This window comes from Crinia signifera, chromosome 2, assembly GCF_055691185.1.
Source record: "Crinia signifera chromosome 2, ASM5569118v1, whole genome shotgun sequence".
NCBI classification, from domain to species: Eukaryota; Metazoa; Chordata; class Amphibia; order Anura; family Myobatrachidae; genus Crinia; species Crinia signifera.
Window position 1 is genome coordinate 344121838 of NC_139218.1, and position 15697 is coordinate 344137534.

The 15697-nt window shown below is 42.8% G+C and overlaps 1 protein-coding gene across 1 annotated transcript; it reads left to right on the forward strand.

The window, feature by feature from the left end:
* The first annotated feature begins 7601 nt into the window (after nt 1-7601).
* On the forward strand, nt 7602-12598 carry LOC146059162 (keratin, type II cytoskeletal cochleal-like). The gene is made up of 7 exons (XM_083171283.1): nt 7602-8024; nt 8624-8832; nt 9400-9460; nt 9576-9671; nt 10232-10396; nt 11989-12114; nt 12374-12598. Exons 1-7 carry the CDS (start codon nt 7602-7604, stop codon nt 12596-12598), a joined length of 1305 nt encoding a protein of 434 aa, XP_083027409.1.
* Nucleotides 12599-15697: the final 3099 nt, after the last annotated feature.

Sequence of the window (15697 nt, forward strand, 5' to 3'; positions counted from 1 at the left end):
GAATTATACCACCCATACCCCGTTTTTAATAATCTCCCAAATAAAAAACCTATGTTTTCAAAAATAAGCAATACCAGCAATTCTCATCGTTTGTGATACAAGGGTGCCCCCACCCAGAGTACTTCCTTTTTCTCCTCCTCTCTTGGAATAAATGTTCAGCGAAGACAGAAGTCAGCATGGAAATGCTTCCATTGCACAACAAAAGCAACTTTCAAGGGAGGAGTTGGGGGAGTGCCCAACTTCAAAGAGGGTGGAGCATCTGCTGTGGATGGGCACACACATCAAAGGGCAGGAGACATGGAATGCTCGCAATACATGAATTAAGCAGCCTGTGTCACCACAGAGACAAATAATGTCAGTCTACAGACATCTCGATAAATTACATAAATGGTGGGGGAACTCTGCTACTGTACTGGTTTATTAGAATCAGAAGATGAGTATTTATTACAAGGAGACATATATAGCCGGATGTTAGCATAGTTACAGACTGACTTTTACAGAGTGAAATTTATCAGGGTGATTTGATCCCACTGAATCCTCTGTTTTGCCAAATAATGCCAGATGATTAACACAATAGATACTATAGCTATAGGGCAAAGGAGAAATGTTCATAGGGGTGTTAGCAGCATAGGTGCCGATTCTGTGCCTGAGCCTAAGTCCTGCTGCTGGGCCGCCATATTAACTTGCTAATTTGCGGATGCAGCACCCACATCGCCGGACCCACCACCTGGGAACAGTATGCCGGAAGAGTGTATTCTGTCCACGGAGTACATGCTCTGTGGGGGCATTTATGTACCTGCACTGTGGGGGCATTTATTTACCTGCACTGTGGGGGCATTTATGTACCTGCACTGTGGGGGCATTTATGTACCTGCACTGTGGGGGCATTTATGTATGTGGAACTCTGTTGGCGTAATTTGAATATTGGAGACAGCTGTGCTCTATAATATAAATTGGTATTATTTTGTGGACACACCCCATGAAGCCACTCCTCTGTATTTTTGGCTTGAGCACCCACCAGCAAAAACATAAATTGGCACCTATGGTTAGCAGTGACTACAACTATTGTTTGACAATGTAACAGTTAATGTAACTATTGATACAATAGTATTAATTCTGATCAGATACAATTATAGCCACAAACATGTACATTAGATTTAATAGCTAGAGTCACTATGCGCTAGATGTAATAGGATGCGAGTTTTTAAAATGTGCAATATTATCGGCAGAGATGTTCCACAAATTGCACATGTAATACAGTGGGCTTTGTGGTAAAAATCACACAATTTTCTATGGTCAAAAATTGCATCCAGATGTTTTCACATTGAAAACATCAAAATCGCAAATGTAATTGGTTTATAGACTCTTCAAATGGGATGTGGTGAAAATCCCGGCACTCAGAATCCCGACATTCGAAATCTCGACCGCCGCAATCCCGACCGCCGCAATGCCAGAACTTTGTCCCTCTATGGGTGAGGGAGAATAAAATAGTGTGCCAAGCGTAGCGAGGCACCGGGCCCACAAGGGGGGGCGATCCACAGCTCCCCCTTGTCGGCATTGCGGCTGTCGGGATTCGGTGTCAGTATTTCGACTATCGGGATTCCGACCACGGGGATTTCATACTGATCACCTTCAAATAGCACACCTATCATAGCAAAAAAAATTCCAAAAAATGCCAGCTTCTAGCAGGCATATTTGATGGAAGCATGCCAGGGGCTGGCTGGCAACTTTTACCCTGGGTGGCAAGTCCAGAGCACCGGCCCATAAGTAAGAGCGCATCATTAAACGGAGGTTTTTCATTCAAAAAATATGTATTAATAAAAAAAACAATAATAGGAAACCACAGGCTGCTCCCATGTATATCAGGACACCACAGGCTACTCCCCCTGTCTTATAATAATAAGACACAACAGGCTGCTCCCTATATAAGGTACTGGTTTAGTTTCACAGCAGCAGCACGAGACGCTCTAGCTTGAATATTGGCAGCTTGCCAGACTGCCTTAAGCTACGCTAGTAGCGTAGCGACTGTTTGAATCCTGGCAGCTTGCCAGCTGCCTAGCCGCCTTACATTACCAGGATACTTGTTTAGCTTCAGGGCGGCATCGCATGCCGCCTTACGCTGACTTCTCCGTGGCAGGCCAGCGCTGCTACCCCTAACCTCCTGTCAAGTGAGCCCAAAACATGACGAGCGCAGCGAGCCCCGCGAGGGGACGTGAATAACTTCACATGTATTCCGTGTCTCCTCGCAGGGCGCGCTGCGCTCACCACGCATCGGGCTCAGTGGCTCACTGTGCTCGCCACACTATATAAAGTCTGCTCCATGCCGACGTGGGTGGTGGGGGTATGAAAAGGTCGGTAGGATGCGTACCGCCGCCGCTCGTCATGCTTCGGGATGGTGTGGATGGTGGGGATATGAAATGGAGGCATTTGCCAGTATGTAACATGGAGCACTGGCAAATGCCTCCATCATTGTGCATCAGACGCAGGAGAGTCTCATTGCTTGAGCAACTGAGGCGCTCCTACGTATCACACACATGGAGCTGCTGCTGGAGCGTCTGAGACGCTCTTACGTAACACAGGAGAGAGGATATCATGCGGGCACAATTCTGTGTGAGAGGCTCTCACTTGACAGGAGGTTAGGGGTAGCAGCGTTTGGCTGCCACGGAGAAGTCGGCATAAGGCGGCACGTGCTGCCACCTGAAACTAAACAAGTAGCCTGATCATGTAAGGCGGCTAGGCAGCTGGCAAGCTGCCAGAATTCAAACAGTCGCTACGATACAAGCGTAGCTTAAGGCAGTCTGGCAAGCTGCCAATATTCAAAGCTAGAGCATCTTGTGGTGCCTCCGTGAAACTAAACAAGTACCCTATATAATAAAAGGACCCCCACAGGCAGCTCCACCTGTATAATAAAAGTATACCACAGGCTGCTTCACCTGTATAATAAGACACAACAGGCTGCTCCCCCTGTCTTATAGTAATAAAAGGACCCACAGGCTTCTCCCCTGTATAATAACAGGACACCACAGGCAGCTCCCCCTATATAATAACAGGACCCCACTGGCTGCTCCCCCTGCATAATAATAATAATAATAATTGGACCCCAGAGGCTGCTCCCCTGTATAATAACAGGACCCACAGGCTTCTCCCCCTGTATAACAGGACCCCACAGGCTGCTCCCCTTGTATAACATGACCCCACAGGCTGCTCCCCCTGTATAGTAACAGGACCCCACAGGCTGCTCCTCTCTGTATAATAACGGGAATAGGTGCCGATTCTGTGGGTGCTCAAGGGCCGGAGCACCCCCGGAAATTAATGAGCACCCACAGGCCCGAGTCCCTCTGCTGTGCCACCATATTAACTTGCTAATTTGCAGCTGCAGCACCCACATCGCCGGACCCACCACCTGGGAAACAGTATGCCGGGAAGTGTATTCTATCCGCGGAGTACCTGCACTGTGGGGGCATTTATGTATGTGGAATGTTGCCGTCATTTGAATATTGGAGACAACTGTGCTCCATAATAATATATTGGTATTTTTTTTGGCCACACCCCTTCCCCATGAAGCCACTCCTCTATATTTTTGGCTTGAGCACACACCAGCAAAAACATAAATCGGAACCTATGATAACGGGACCCCACAATCTGCTCCCCCCTGTATAATAATGGGACCCACAGGCTGCTCCCCTGTATAATATCAGTACCTCCTCAGGCTGCTCTCCCTGGGCAATAACAGGACACCACAGGTTGCTCCCCCTGTATACTAACAGGACCCCACAGGCTGCTCCCCCTGCATAATAATAATAACTGGACCCCAGAGGCTGCTCCCCTGTATAATAACAGGACCCCACAGGCTGCTCCCCTGTATAATAACCGGACCCCACAGGCTGCTCCTCCTGTATAATAACGGGACCCCACAGGTTGCTCCCCCTGTATAATAATGGGACCCCACAGGCTGCTCCCCCTCTGTAATAACAGGACTCCACAGGCTGCTCCCCCTGTATAATACCGGGGACCCCACAGGCTGCTCCCTCCCTGTATAATAACGGGACCCCACAGACTGCTCCGCCTGTACAGTCCCTCTTACCTGATCATGATGCCGGACACCTAGGCAGACTGCAGCGCGTGGAACGCACAGGCCAGAAGTAAGGTGGAATGCAGGGAGTCTACAGCCCCACTCTCTGTAGCGGCCTCCTGCACTAGACATGTCTTCAGTGCAGGAGGCCGGAGGCCATGTTTCTGGAGACCAGCCGGAGACTGGTCAGCTGTGGCTGCAGCAGCAGCAGTCTCAGAACCAGGTGGCCAGCACACAAATCGATTGAGCGGCCCGGGGGGCACACGGCACCCTGCCCCCCAACCCGCCCCTGAAGCATACACAGATCAGATATATTGATATCCGTAGTGGCATAGGTATATTGCATATTTAGCTCTGTCTCCTCATGGCATAATGCTGTGATTCATGGCTGTAAGGGAGGAGCTGAAGTCAACATGACACTATTAAAAGAATTACATCATATTGGCCAGACTATTAGCCATACCCCCGGCATTATGGCTATGTGCTATGATTGTGGTAACTCTGGCCAGGACCGATACTAGGATTTTTGTATCCACAAGACAATACAGCAATTTTTCACACCCACTATCCCTTGGTGTCTGTGTAGAAATGTGTACCCCATCTCCCAGTGTCTGTGCAGCAGTATATGGCCTGTACCCCATCTCCCAGTGTCTGTGCAGCAGTATATGGCCTGTACCCCATATTCCAGTGTCTGTGCAGCAGTATATGGCCTGTACCCCATCTACCAGTGTCTGTGCAGTAGTATGTGGCCATGTCCCCTGGTGTCTGTGTAGCAGTTAATGGGCAAGATGCACTAAGCTTCAAAAGTGATAAAATGGAGATTGATAAACAGCCAGCCAATCGGCTCCTACCTGCTATGTCACAGACTGTGTTTGAAAAATGTCAGGCAGGAGCTGAGTGGTTGGTTGTTTATCACTCGCCATTTTATCACATTTGAAGCTTAGTGCATCTGGCCCTGTGTCCCTTTCCCTTCCCATATATATGCAGTAGGCTGTGTCTCTCCCAGCTTGTGATTGTGTTATCACTCATACCACCACCACTTACCTGGATCTTCTCCTTCTCTTTAAGGCATTGGTGGCAGCAGGCTCTCACACAGTGGGGGAGATTCTCTAAGGTAAAAATGCGATAAAAACCCCGTTATCGCGGTTTTTACCGCATTTCGGGATGCTCTAAGCGTCCCCCGCCTGGTTACCCCGGCGGGGGGCATTGCCAGAAAAATCTGGCGATGCCCCATAGAAGCCAATGGGCTTCTAACGCGAACCCACCACCGCCCCGCACGGACCCCCGCCGCCCCGCATCGCCCCCTCACCTGTGTCCGGGCAGCACAGCGTGTGCCCTCCTCCCTGCACTGATCCTCTTCCGTGTGCAGGGAGGAGGAGAGCCCGGCACAGCAGCAGCAGTGCCGGGTGTGGGAGGGAGGGGGGAGCCGCCGGGACCTGCTGGGACCCGGCGACTCTCACCGCAAAGGACAGCTCTTAACGCAAGAGCTGTCCTTTGCTATAATTATCGCATATGTTAGAACATATGCGATAAATATGGTTGCGATGGGTGGCGAAGGGGGGCAGAGAGTTTTAGAGAATCTCCCCCATTGCCTTTAGTGTTTGGGATCCTTTTTTATAACATGCCCTGTGCTTACCACCTGTGTATCTATAATGTGTGAGTGGTGCATACAGGTTGCAAGAGGGCCCACAATGCACCCCTATTATTTGCTTGGCATGCAGCTGCTGGATCCGCCAGATTTTTCGCCTGAGTCAGACCTGTATATTGGGCCTGCATATTTTTGGATTGTGGGATGAAACTGGAGTACCCAGAGGAAACCGACGCGATAAACGCCGCTATAATACATCTGCTCCAGTATGTGCAATATTCAATATACAGTATACATAACTGCAGACATCTTCTTCATTAACCACCTATAAACATTATGAATTGTACAGACGAATATGCATATAAATTTAAATAATTCTAAGAATTTATTTGGGAACATTTTCAAAATTTGAGTATGGGCATTTAAAGATATAGCCTATTGTGATGGTGATCACAGTATGGCCGATTCTGACTATATGATTTCCTCTTGAAGTGCATGGAGCCAAGTTTGGCTACATGTACTTGTGATTTTGACTATGTGTGACCATGTGGCCTTGGACCGTTTTCTGGTTAACACACATGTCATCTATGCGCTGCAAACACAAACACCTGCCCCCACTCACAAGCCGAATATCCCCACACGCATGGGAATGGATGGAGACACCTACAGCCAAACAGGACTGAGAGTATCTATACCACTGTGACAGCCTGATTCTCACTGCAGCTGCAGGGGAAATATGGAGACAACGCTGGAGCCTGGATTGTAAGTATAGGTGTAAAATTAGTGTGTGCATAATAAAGTTTTACTGTTCTCTGTGTCTGTGTTTTAACATTCTTTTTACAGGTGGACTACAAGTCCAAGTGGGCCCATTAATGTCCCACATACTGGGACTTGTGGTTTGCCAAGTCCCAGAATGCGGGGAGGCCTGCTGGGACTTGTAGTTCACACTTTTACGCTTATCAGCCCGGCGTCCACAGCCCATGGATGCTAGGAACCAGCCACAGTGAGCATGATATGTAAAAAGTGTCCCCTGGCTGTGGCATGACACCAAGTTGGAGCCCAGTGCTGGTTACAAAATACAGGGACCCCCAGTTTTTTCGTCACCCGGTTTTTTGGAACCAGGACCAGTCCAAGAGTCCAGCTTCAGAAATACGGGGGACCCCTACGCTTTTTGTCCCCTGTATTTTTGTAACCAAGTCTGGCTCAATGAGCCTGGGGCTGGTTATGCTCAGGAGGAGGGACCCCACGCCATTTTGTTTTTAAAAACAAAGATGCACATTACCATGTCTCCAAAATCGCACATGTCCGCAAAATCGCATATTTTCATTACAAAAAATCGCACCTTATCGCACTTTTTTCCCGCAAATTCGCATCTCATTCAATATACGAATTCAGGCAAAAAAATGCGATTTGAAAAAGTGTGATATGGTGCGATTTTGGAAATGCGATAAAATCGCATCCTATTAAGTGTCACCCCATATCATTTGTGTCCTTATTCTGCATTTCTTTTATGTATACAGGAGTTTTGTCTGATCTGCTGTTTTTATTATTTTATTTTTTTTATTTTTGCATCCATCATCTACTTCATTACACATTAAAAATGTATCTCACTTCATCCACCCAAATTCCTTAGCTCTCATATTTTATAAATCTCCTTTTCAAATTGGCTTTTATTTTGTATAGGTATATTATATTGTTGCTAGTAACATCTAGATATCACTAATAAAACATGTTACAATATAATCAGGTGGCTGTTTTATTTTCAATGAAACAAGGAGGATCTGAAGCTGCATAGCTGGAATCATATGAAGTCATGACAGTTATATAACTGTGACTACACCCCTTACATGTATAAAAGGCCATTGTAAGTGCACCAGGAATAGGAGTTTGAACACTACTGAGAAGAATAACTCTGTTGATCACCTCTGTGGAAGATCCATCATGTCTCATCACTCCATGCACGCATCCTCCGGACACAAGCACTTCAGCTCCTGTTCTGTGGCACCTAAGCACTCCAGCTCCCACAGCATCTTCTCACACTCTACTAAACATGCAGGACATGGTCACAAGGCCCAGCACTGCTTTAGCAGTAAGAGTGCACACAGTATTGGATCAAAAGGACATAAGATATCAGTGGGAAGTTTTCATGGAAAAAGCGGACACGGATCTGGATTTGGTATTGGCGGCTCCGGTCATGGTTTTGGAGGACTATCCGGGTCTGGAGGAATCACCAATGTTACTGTCAACCAGGGTCTCCTGACTCCTCTCAACTTGGAAAGTGACCCAAACATCCAGAGAGTGAGGACTGAGGAGAAGAATCAGATCAAAGGCCTCAACAACAAGTTTGCCTCCTTCATTGACAAGGTAAAACATTTATTATAACTAATATGGTATCAAACAGACTAGATCAAAAATAATTTTACCATATAAAAGTTATGGTTGTTATTATACAGTTCTAAGTCTCGATCTGCCGGGCTGATGAATTATGGACAAGCAATAATGGATTGGATGGATTTTAGGAAAATGTAGATGTCAAGGCCATCAGCTCCATCTGCACCAATGCCTGATTTAGGGTTCCTCCAACTATATAACTATATAACTAATACTCATACAGTTTTTTTTCTGTTTAGCCATTTGAAATTCTAGCAGAATATACTTCATGAATTTAAACAAAATCCAGTGAATTGAAATGATTTTTGGCATTATCCCCAAAGTCACCTATAGTCTATTACTGCACCCTTTCTCCTAATAAGGTGGGCCTGACTCATAAAGGCTTCCCATGTAAACAGTTTATATAAGGAAATCAGTACCAAAATTGTGAAACCTTTGGGGGACCTGCTAAACCAGGCACATTGCATGGATTGCAAGTATAATTTTATATTTCTCTACACTTGATGAATTTTAGCCAAGACGTACTTTGTAATTGGAATTTTTTCTTAAACTCCATGTTAATTTTGAATTAGGTAAGATACCTGGAACAGCAGAACAAGATGTTGGAGACCAAGTGGGCTCTTCTACAAGACCAGAAAACAGCCAGGTGTCAGATAGAACCACTGTTTGAGGCTTTTATCAGCAACCTTAGGAGACAACTGGAGAACTTGGAGTGCGAGAGGGCTCGTCTGGATGCAGAACGAAACAACATGGAGGGAACTGTAGAAGAAATGAAGAGAAGGTGCAGTTATATTTTCTGTTATATTACACTGATATATGCCTTAAAAAATCTTATATCATGGAGCATAGCATGAGTTTTTAGAAAGAATATGACATAATATTGACTATGGACCAATATAGGGCAAAGGCTCTAAGGAGGACCTACATTAAAAACCTCCATGGCTATTGCATTTATAGATGATAGAAGTGATAGGATTTAATAGGAGCTGGAAGTGATACAGCAATGCACATTTAATATTGTGTATTTATGTATACATGTAGTGTTTGGTTGCTTAGAAACCCTCACTGCCATGGGCCAGAATTTTCCAGTTGGCATTGATAGAAGTCACTTGATCTTCTCAAATGACAAACTAATCTTTAATATAGGAAATACCATAGATAAAACCTTTAGAGAAATGAACTTCATTCCACCACATGTGTACTTTGGGTGACTTGTGTGCAACTTTAAGTTGTAATATGTGCACAGATGTTGTTTGCGACCTTCCTAAAACATTCCATAGGATTTCAGAATTGTAGGTGACATAAAAGTATGAACTACAGTATAAACACAACTGTTTTAATTTGACAGATATGAAGAAGAGGTCAACAGAAGAACAGCTGCAGAAAACGAATTTGTGTCTCTGAAGAGAGTAAGTCTTTCATATAAACTATGTGCTTTAGTTGAACTGAAACAACAAATACATATATAAAATATAAACAACTGCAATGATTATATACACGTTGTTGCCTGCAATTGTATTATAGGACGTCGATGCTGCTTTCATCAACAAAGCTGAGCTGCAGGCTAAGGCCGACTCCCTGACTGATGAAATCAACTTCCTAAGGACTCTGTATGATGCGGTAAAACAACCTGAATGTTTATCTGCTTATGTTTGGCATAACTTTTCCCAGTACTAAAAGAAAATTAGTTATACAACTCTCAGAGGGCACTCTGTAGGACCAGGAGGGCTACAGTACTTAGTAGGGTTCAACCAAAGTCAAACTCTAAATGGGTGTCATCAGGTTAGAGACTATGCTGCCCTCTTAGCCTTGTAGCCTGGAGAGTGGCAAAAGTTGCATTCCCCACCGATATTGCCATGCTTCTACTAAATGTTACTCAGTATCACCCAATGACTCAGACAAGAGGTACAGTGAGGATCAAAGTGTTTAACTGTGAGTGGGTGCTCAATTAAGACAAGGGTAGTACAGACAACGAACCAAGAGTGTTGAGGGCTCTGCCTATAAGGGCTTACAATGTAAGAGTTTGGGGAGGGTGGTACAACAGGTAGGAGAGCTGAGAAGACATGACAAAGGAAGACAAAGTTTGTTTTTTATAAAATTACATAGGACAGGTATGCTATAATAAACTGGTGTGTTTTCAGATTTTATTTTGTTCTTTATTTATTTTTTAACTATTGTAGGAAATTGGTCAGCTCCAAGCTCAGATCTCAGACACCTCAGTGGTTGTGTCCATGGATAACAGCCGAGACCTAGACATGGACAGCATTATCTCTGAGGTCAGAGCACAATACGAGGACATTGCTAACAGGAGCAGAGCTGAGGCTGAGGCCATGTACCAATCAAGGGTGAGTATGGTAGAAAAGAAATTAAAAAAAAAACAAAGTTTTATCTGTCTATTGCCGGGAACAGTGTTGGACTGAGACATGAAAGGTACACTAGAGAATGCAATGATAGGGGCCTTTTGTAGATGTGTCTCCAAAGGGGGTGGAGAGTCCAGCTGTCACAGAGGTTTGGTTAAACATTATAGAGTGCATGATTTGGGCCCCTTGCTAAATATATATATAGTATATATTAAATACTGCATGATAATGTACCAGATTAAAAATGACATTGCACTGTAGAAAATACAACATATTCCCAGAGGTGGTGAAGCCTCAGGCAGTGGGGTCTACCTGTGGTTTTCCCTGTACACCAATGGGCAAGTCAAACCCTAATGTGAACACAACTGATTTGCTTTACTACCTTTGGGTAGTATGTTGAGATTGAAAGTAGAATTACTGGATAGGTTTTTTTTAAATAAGGCGAATAAAGAAAAAATAGTTACAGTACATAAACAACACTCAAAGAGAAACACAATGAATGTTATAAAGAGGTAGTACCCTAAGTAAAAGTAAATATATTTATTTCCCTTTTAGCATCCGTTTCTTCATGATTATTTTGTATTGGTTTCATTGCTTTAAAAGAAGATGACTATCATTTATCTGTGATGATATAGCATTCTGTTTGTTTAATGTTGGTCTGTTTGGCTATAGAATCTGTACATACAGTACAGTATGGAATCATATAATATTATACAATTATATGCAGGTCCTAATTTTAAGTCAGTTTAATATTTCATCCCTTCTCTCCATCATTGAGATTCATAACCCCAACATTGTAGAGATACCATCTACAGTATATAAGTTAAATGATAAGTGTATGCTGCAAGCAATGTAATATAGGGGGTTATTCTAGTTCACTCTTTCTGACAAAATCCTTCTTAGATGGACAAAACCATGTGCACTGCTGGGGGGGCAGATGTAATATGTGCAGAGAGAATTAGATTTGGGTGAGTTATTTTGTTTCTGTGCAGGGTAAATACTGGCTGCTTTATTTTTACACTGCAATATAGATTTCACTTTGAAGTAAAACCCCACCCAAATCTAATTCTCTCAGCACAAGTAACATCTGCCCCACCTGCAGTGCACATGGTTTTGTCCATCTAAGAAGGATTTTGTCAGAAAGAGTGAACTAGAATAACCCCCGTAGTCATTGATCTTTTAAACTGTTGGTAACACATAAGAATACAATTTGTTAACATTCTTAAACTAGAGATGAGATTTACGGATTAGTTCAGATTTAGTCGGATCTCGAAGTGTGATCTTATTGGCTATTGGCTGTCACATGTAATGAATATCCTATTAGAAAAATCCAATTTTTTTATTTGGCTTTACGAACCGAGTAAATCCAAACCGCTCACCTCTAACTAATTCAAGACTTAGACTGACACCCCTGTAAATTACCCAATGTACATCCTTTCCAAAAAAGCTTCTCTTGCTCTACTCTTTGAGACAGCACATTTGCACTCTGTATTAACACACTTGAATAACCACTAGTAAATGCTACTACCAGTTAGATGGCTGCATTCACATTCTTTGTTCTCTCTTTTTATACGCAGTTTGAGGACCTGCGCATGGCAGCCGGGAGAAATGGTAATGATCTTCAGAACAGCAAAAATGAGATTGCTGACCTCAACCGAGCAATCCAGAGACTTAAGGGAGAGATTGAGTGTGCTAAATCCCAGGTAATATACAGTTAGCGCTAGGCACATACACAGATTACCCATTTGGAGACCTTCGGCCAAATGTAATAGGCTCTGAGCTCAGCAGCTGTTTGAGATTCTGGCCAAACTCAGAGTTTTTTTTTTTTTTTTTTTTAAAGGGGCATTCATTTAACCATGTCTTGGAAGTCGGTGCCCCTTAACTCAGAGTTTGGCTGCTTGCATTTATGCAGAGCAACTTCTCTATCGTGGTTTTATATGCATGTACTGTATGTTGTCACAGAGGGCTGCACTGGAATCTGCCATAAGTGAGGCTGAAGAACGAGGAGAGGCAGCTGTCCGAGATGCAAAGAACAAATTGGCCGAGCTGGAGGCCGCTCTACAGAAGGCCAAGCAGGACATGGCTCGCCAGCTGAGGGATTACCAGGAACTGATGAATGTCAAACTGGCTCTGGATATTGAGATTGCCACTTATAAGAAGATGCTGGAGGGAGAAGAGTGCAGGTGAGTGAATTATGTGTGATTCTGAATCTTCTCTAATCATAACTGTAGTTTGGTCTGATGTCCATTATGAAATGAGAAAAAATTAAAAAGAAACCTATACAGAAATAAAACCCTATAAATATGCTATACTGTATACTTACAATTACAGTAAGTGAAAATGTGCTATGTACAAACATTATACAATTGCTTAATTATTTTTAAGAACATTTTTGATAATTTTGGGTAGTAGCTGTATAATTGAAGTTGGGAATTAGGCTGCATACATGAAATAAAAATAATAAATAGAAAGATTGAGGTACATTTATTAAGATGGGAGCTCTACTGAACAAGAGATGTTGCCCATAGCAACCATTCCAATTTTTATATTTTTTTTGGGGGGGGAGGCGGGCAAACATCCTGCTGCTGCTTCTTGTACACAAGCATTAATATAGATAAAAACTGTTATTTTCGTCTGTTTCAAATAAAAAAAATACATAACTATCTATTTAATTGTTATCAATGAACTACAATGTTGTAAACACTGTATATAAATGTTGTATTATTAGAAGATTTGTACACAGGAATGAAACATTTATAGACTACATTTTTCTCTTTTCCAGATTGGCTACAGATGGACCTGTCAATGTCTGTAAGTAAACTCATTTAGATCATTGATCTCATTCTAACCAATTAACTGCAACTGCAATGAGCAATAGAACCATACAGTAATATATATGCTATGATCTCCATACAGTAGGTGCTTCAGTACTTACCTGCAAAGGATTACTATAGGAAATCTCAATGGCATTATTGTATTATGGAGCTACTAAGATGGGGTTCTATTGAAGATGGGATGTTGCCCATAGCATCCAATCAGATTCTAGCTATTATCTTCTAGAAGGTGCAAAATAAATAAGAAGTATCATCTGATTGGTTTCTATGAGCAACATCCCATCTTCAATATAACTAAATTTACCCCTACCTGTATTCCTTAAAGAGAATATTTCATTTATTTATCCAGCTGTCCTGCATTCAAGCACTGGAGGAAAACACCATTCAGGAGGATCCAGCCATGGAGGCCATCTCCACCATTCAGGAGGATCCAGTCATGGTGGCCATCACCACCATTCAGGAGGATCCAGCCATGGAGGCCTTCACCATCATTCCGGGGGATCTAGCCATGGGGGCCATCACCATCATTCAGGAGGATCTAGCCATGGAGGCAATCTCCATCATTCAGGAGGTTCCAGCCATGGTGGCCATCACCACCATTCCGGAGGATTCAGTTCAAGCAGTTACATTTCCAAAGCTAAGCACCACTCTGGCCATGGGCACCACTGCTAAAGGCTGCCAATGCTGCGCGCCAGCAATGTCTAAGCTTTTGCAAATGATAACAAGGCATATATATTGAAAGCTTTTATGTATGTGTTGCTATATTGCTGGCAGTGATGATTGTGTGCACAAACAAAAGGTAAACCTTTAAAAAATTCTGTGCAACAAAGAGAATTTCTAATCAAAACATAGTCATTTATGGTGTTTTAAGATAACTGTGCACTGCTTGGTACCAAAGATCTGCCCAACCCTCTGAGTTCTCCTGGTCTGAGTGCGTGAGCGTAGATTAAGTTATCCACTTCATTTCTATATAAATATAGTAAATGTCCCAATACTTTGTATGGGGACAGTAATATGCTGAGATCTGGGTGACCAATGCATGTGATATCTGCAATATCTCCTGCATTTGAAGTTGGTAAATAGCCACTCTACTTAAAAAATGCAGACATTGCTTATTCCGCATTTTACTTGATCAATAGGCCCCGTAGTAATGTGCTTTTGCAACATCAGTAAAATGAGTTCATAATTGTTTTTATTAATATTTGTTGTTTGCTACTTAGAAAAGTGCCCATTAATGTACTAAACATGCTCTGCGGGCTAATAAGGTAGGTTATTCCAAATAGGTAAATCTAAAGGTTCGTGCACATGACAATGGGAATTGGCCTTCCAGTAAGAGTGACCACTTACAGTCATTGTTGTTCGTTATTGGTATTATAGGCTACAAAAATAAACAAATATAACCTTAAATCTGCCAGTTAGAATAAATCCTGCCCTTACTCTTCCTAATCAATATAAACAAGTTAACCTACAATAAGTTTAAGTGGTTTATCATCATAGGATCAATGTTTCTGTCTAGCAAAGTATACAAGTCTTTCTGTGGACATAAAGTAGGTACAATGGGACAGTCACAACACCCAGGACACTCTAGAACAATTGATAGGGCCTGAACGCAGCCGGAACATCTTGAAGTATCAGCAATGATACCGTATGTCTTTATCCCATTGATGTGAAATCTCTTGGAGTGTGCTTGTGAGCCCAGATCAGCTGAACTAGTCATCCACCATCCGGAGTAATACAAATACTGTACACTCTTTTGCATTCATTTATCTAACTCATTGATATTTAGAGAAATCTTAGTCCACAAAATGGGAAATGTGCAAAATGGAATGGCACCTGGTTTGATGCAGTCTTGTATGATATGTTTGTAGTTCTGATGGAAGAGGTAGAATGGTACAAAGAATATTGGATTTGCAATGTGATAAGTAAATATTTCTGGATTATGCAATATAATTTACTGCCTTATAAAAGTGAAGCATTTGCATATGACCCTGGAACATTTGTCCTTATAGAGATGGTCAGATTCTATTGTTTGGTATACAGGTACTTCAACAAATATGTGAAAATACTGTATACCAATAGTGAAACGTATTGCTTTATATCAAGATTTATTTCAGAGTAGCTTAATATTCTCCTGTCTACTTAGATAACCATACGTTTTCAGTGACTGTGTAATGTGCTGGTACTGTATTATCCATAGCAAATTATGCTGTCACTGAATGAATTAAAGTGTATATCTAAGGCCATAACAGCATAGGCAGGATTTAGAGGCAGGAGCTAAGTATGATGTGATTGTGATGATGGATGGATGAATGATGGATCCAAAAAGGACCAAAATATGACAAAGAACAGATAAGAGGTTGAAATAGAGTCCACTATAGTTGCTCATAACCTGCACACACAGAGACACAACCCCTGGCCCAATAGCTTGTTGGTGTCGCAGTATGGCCACCAG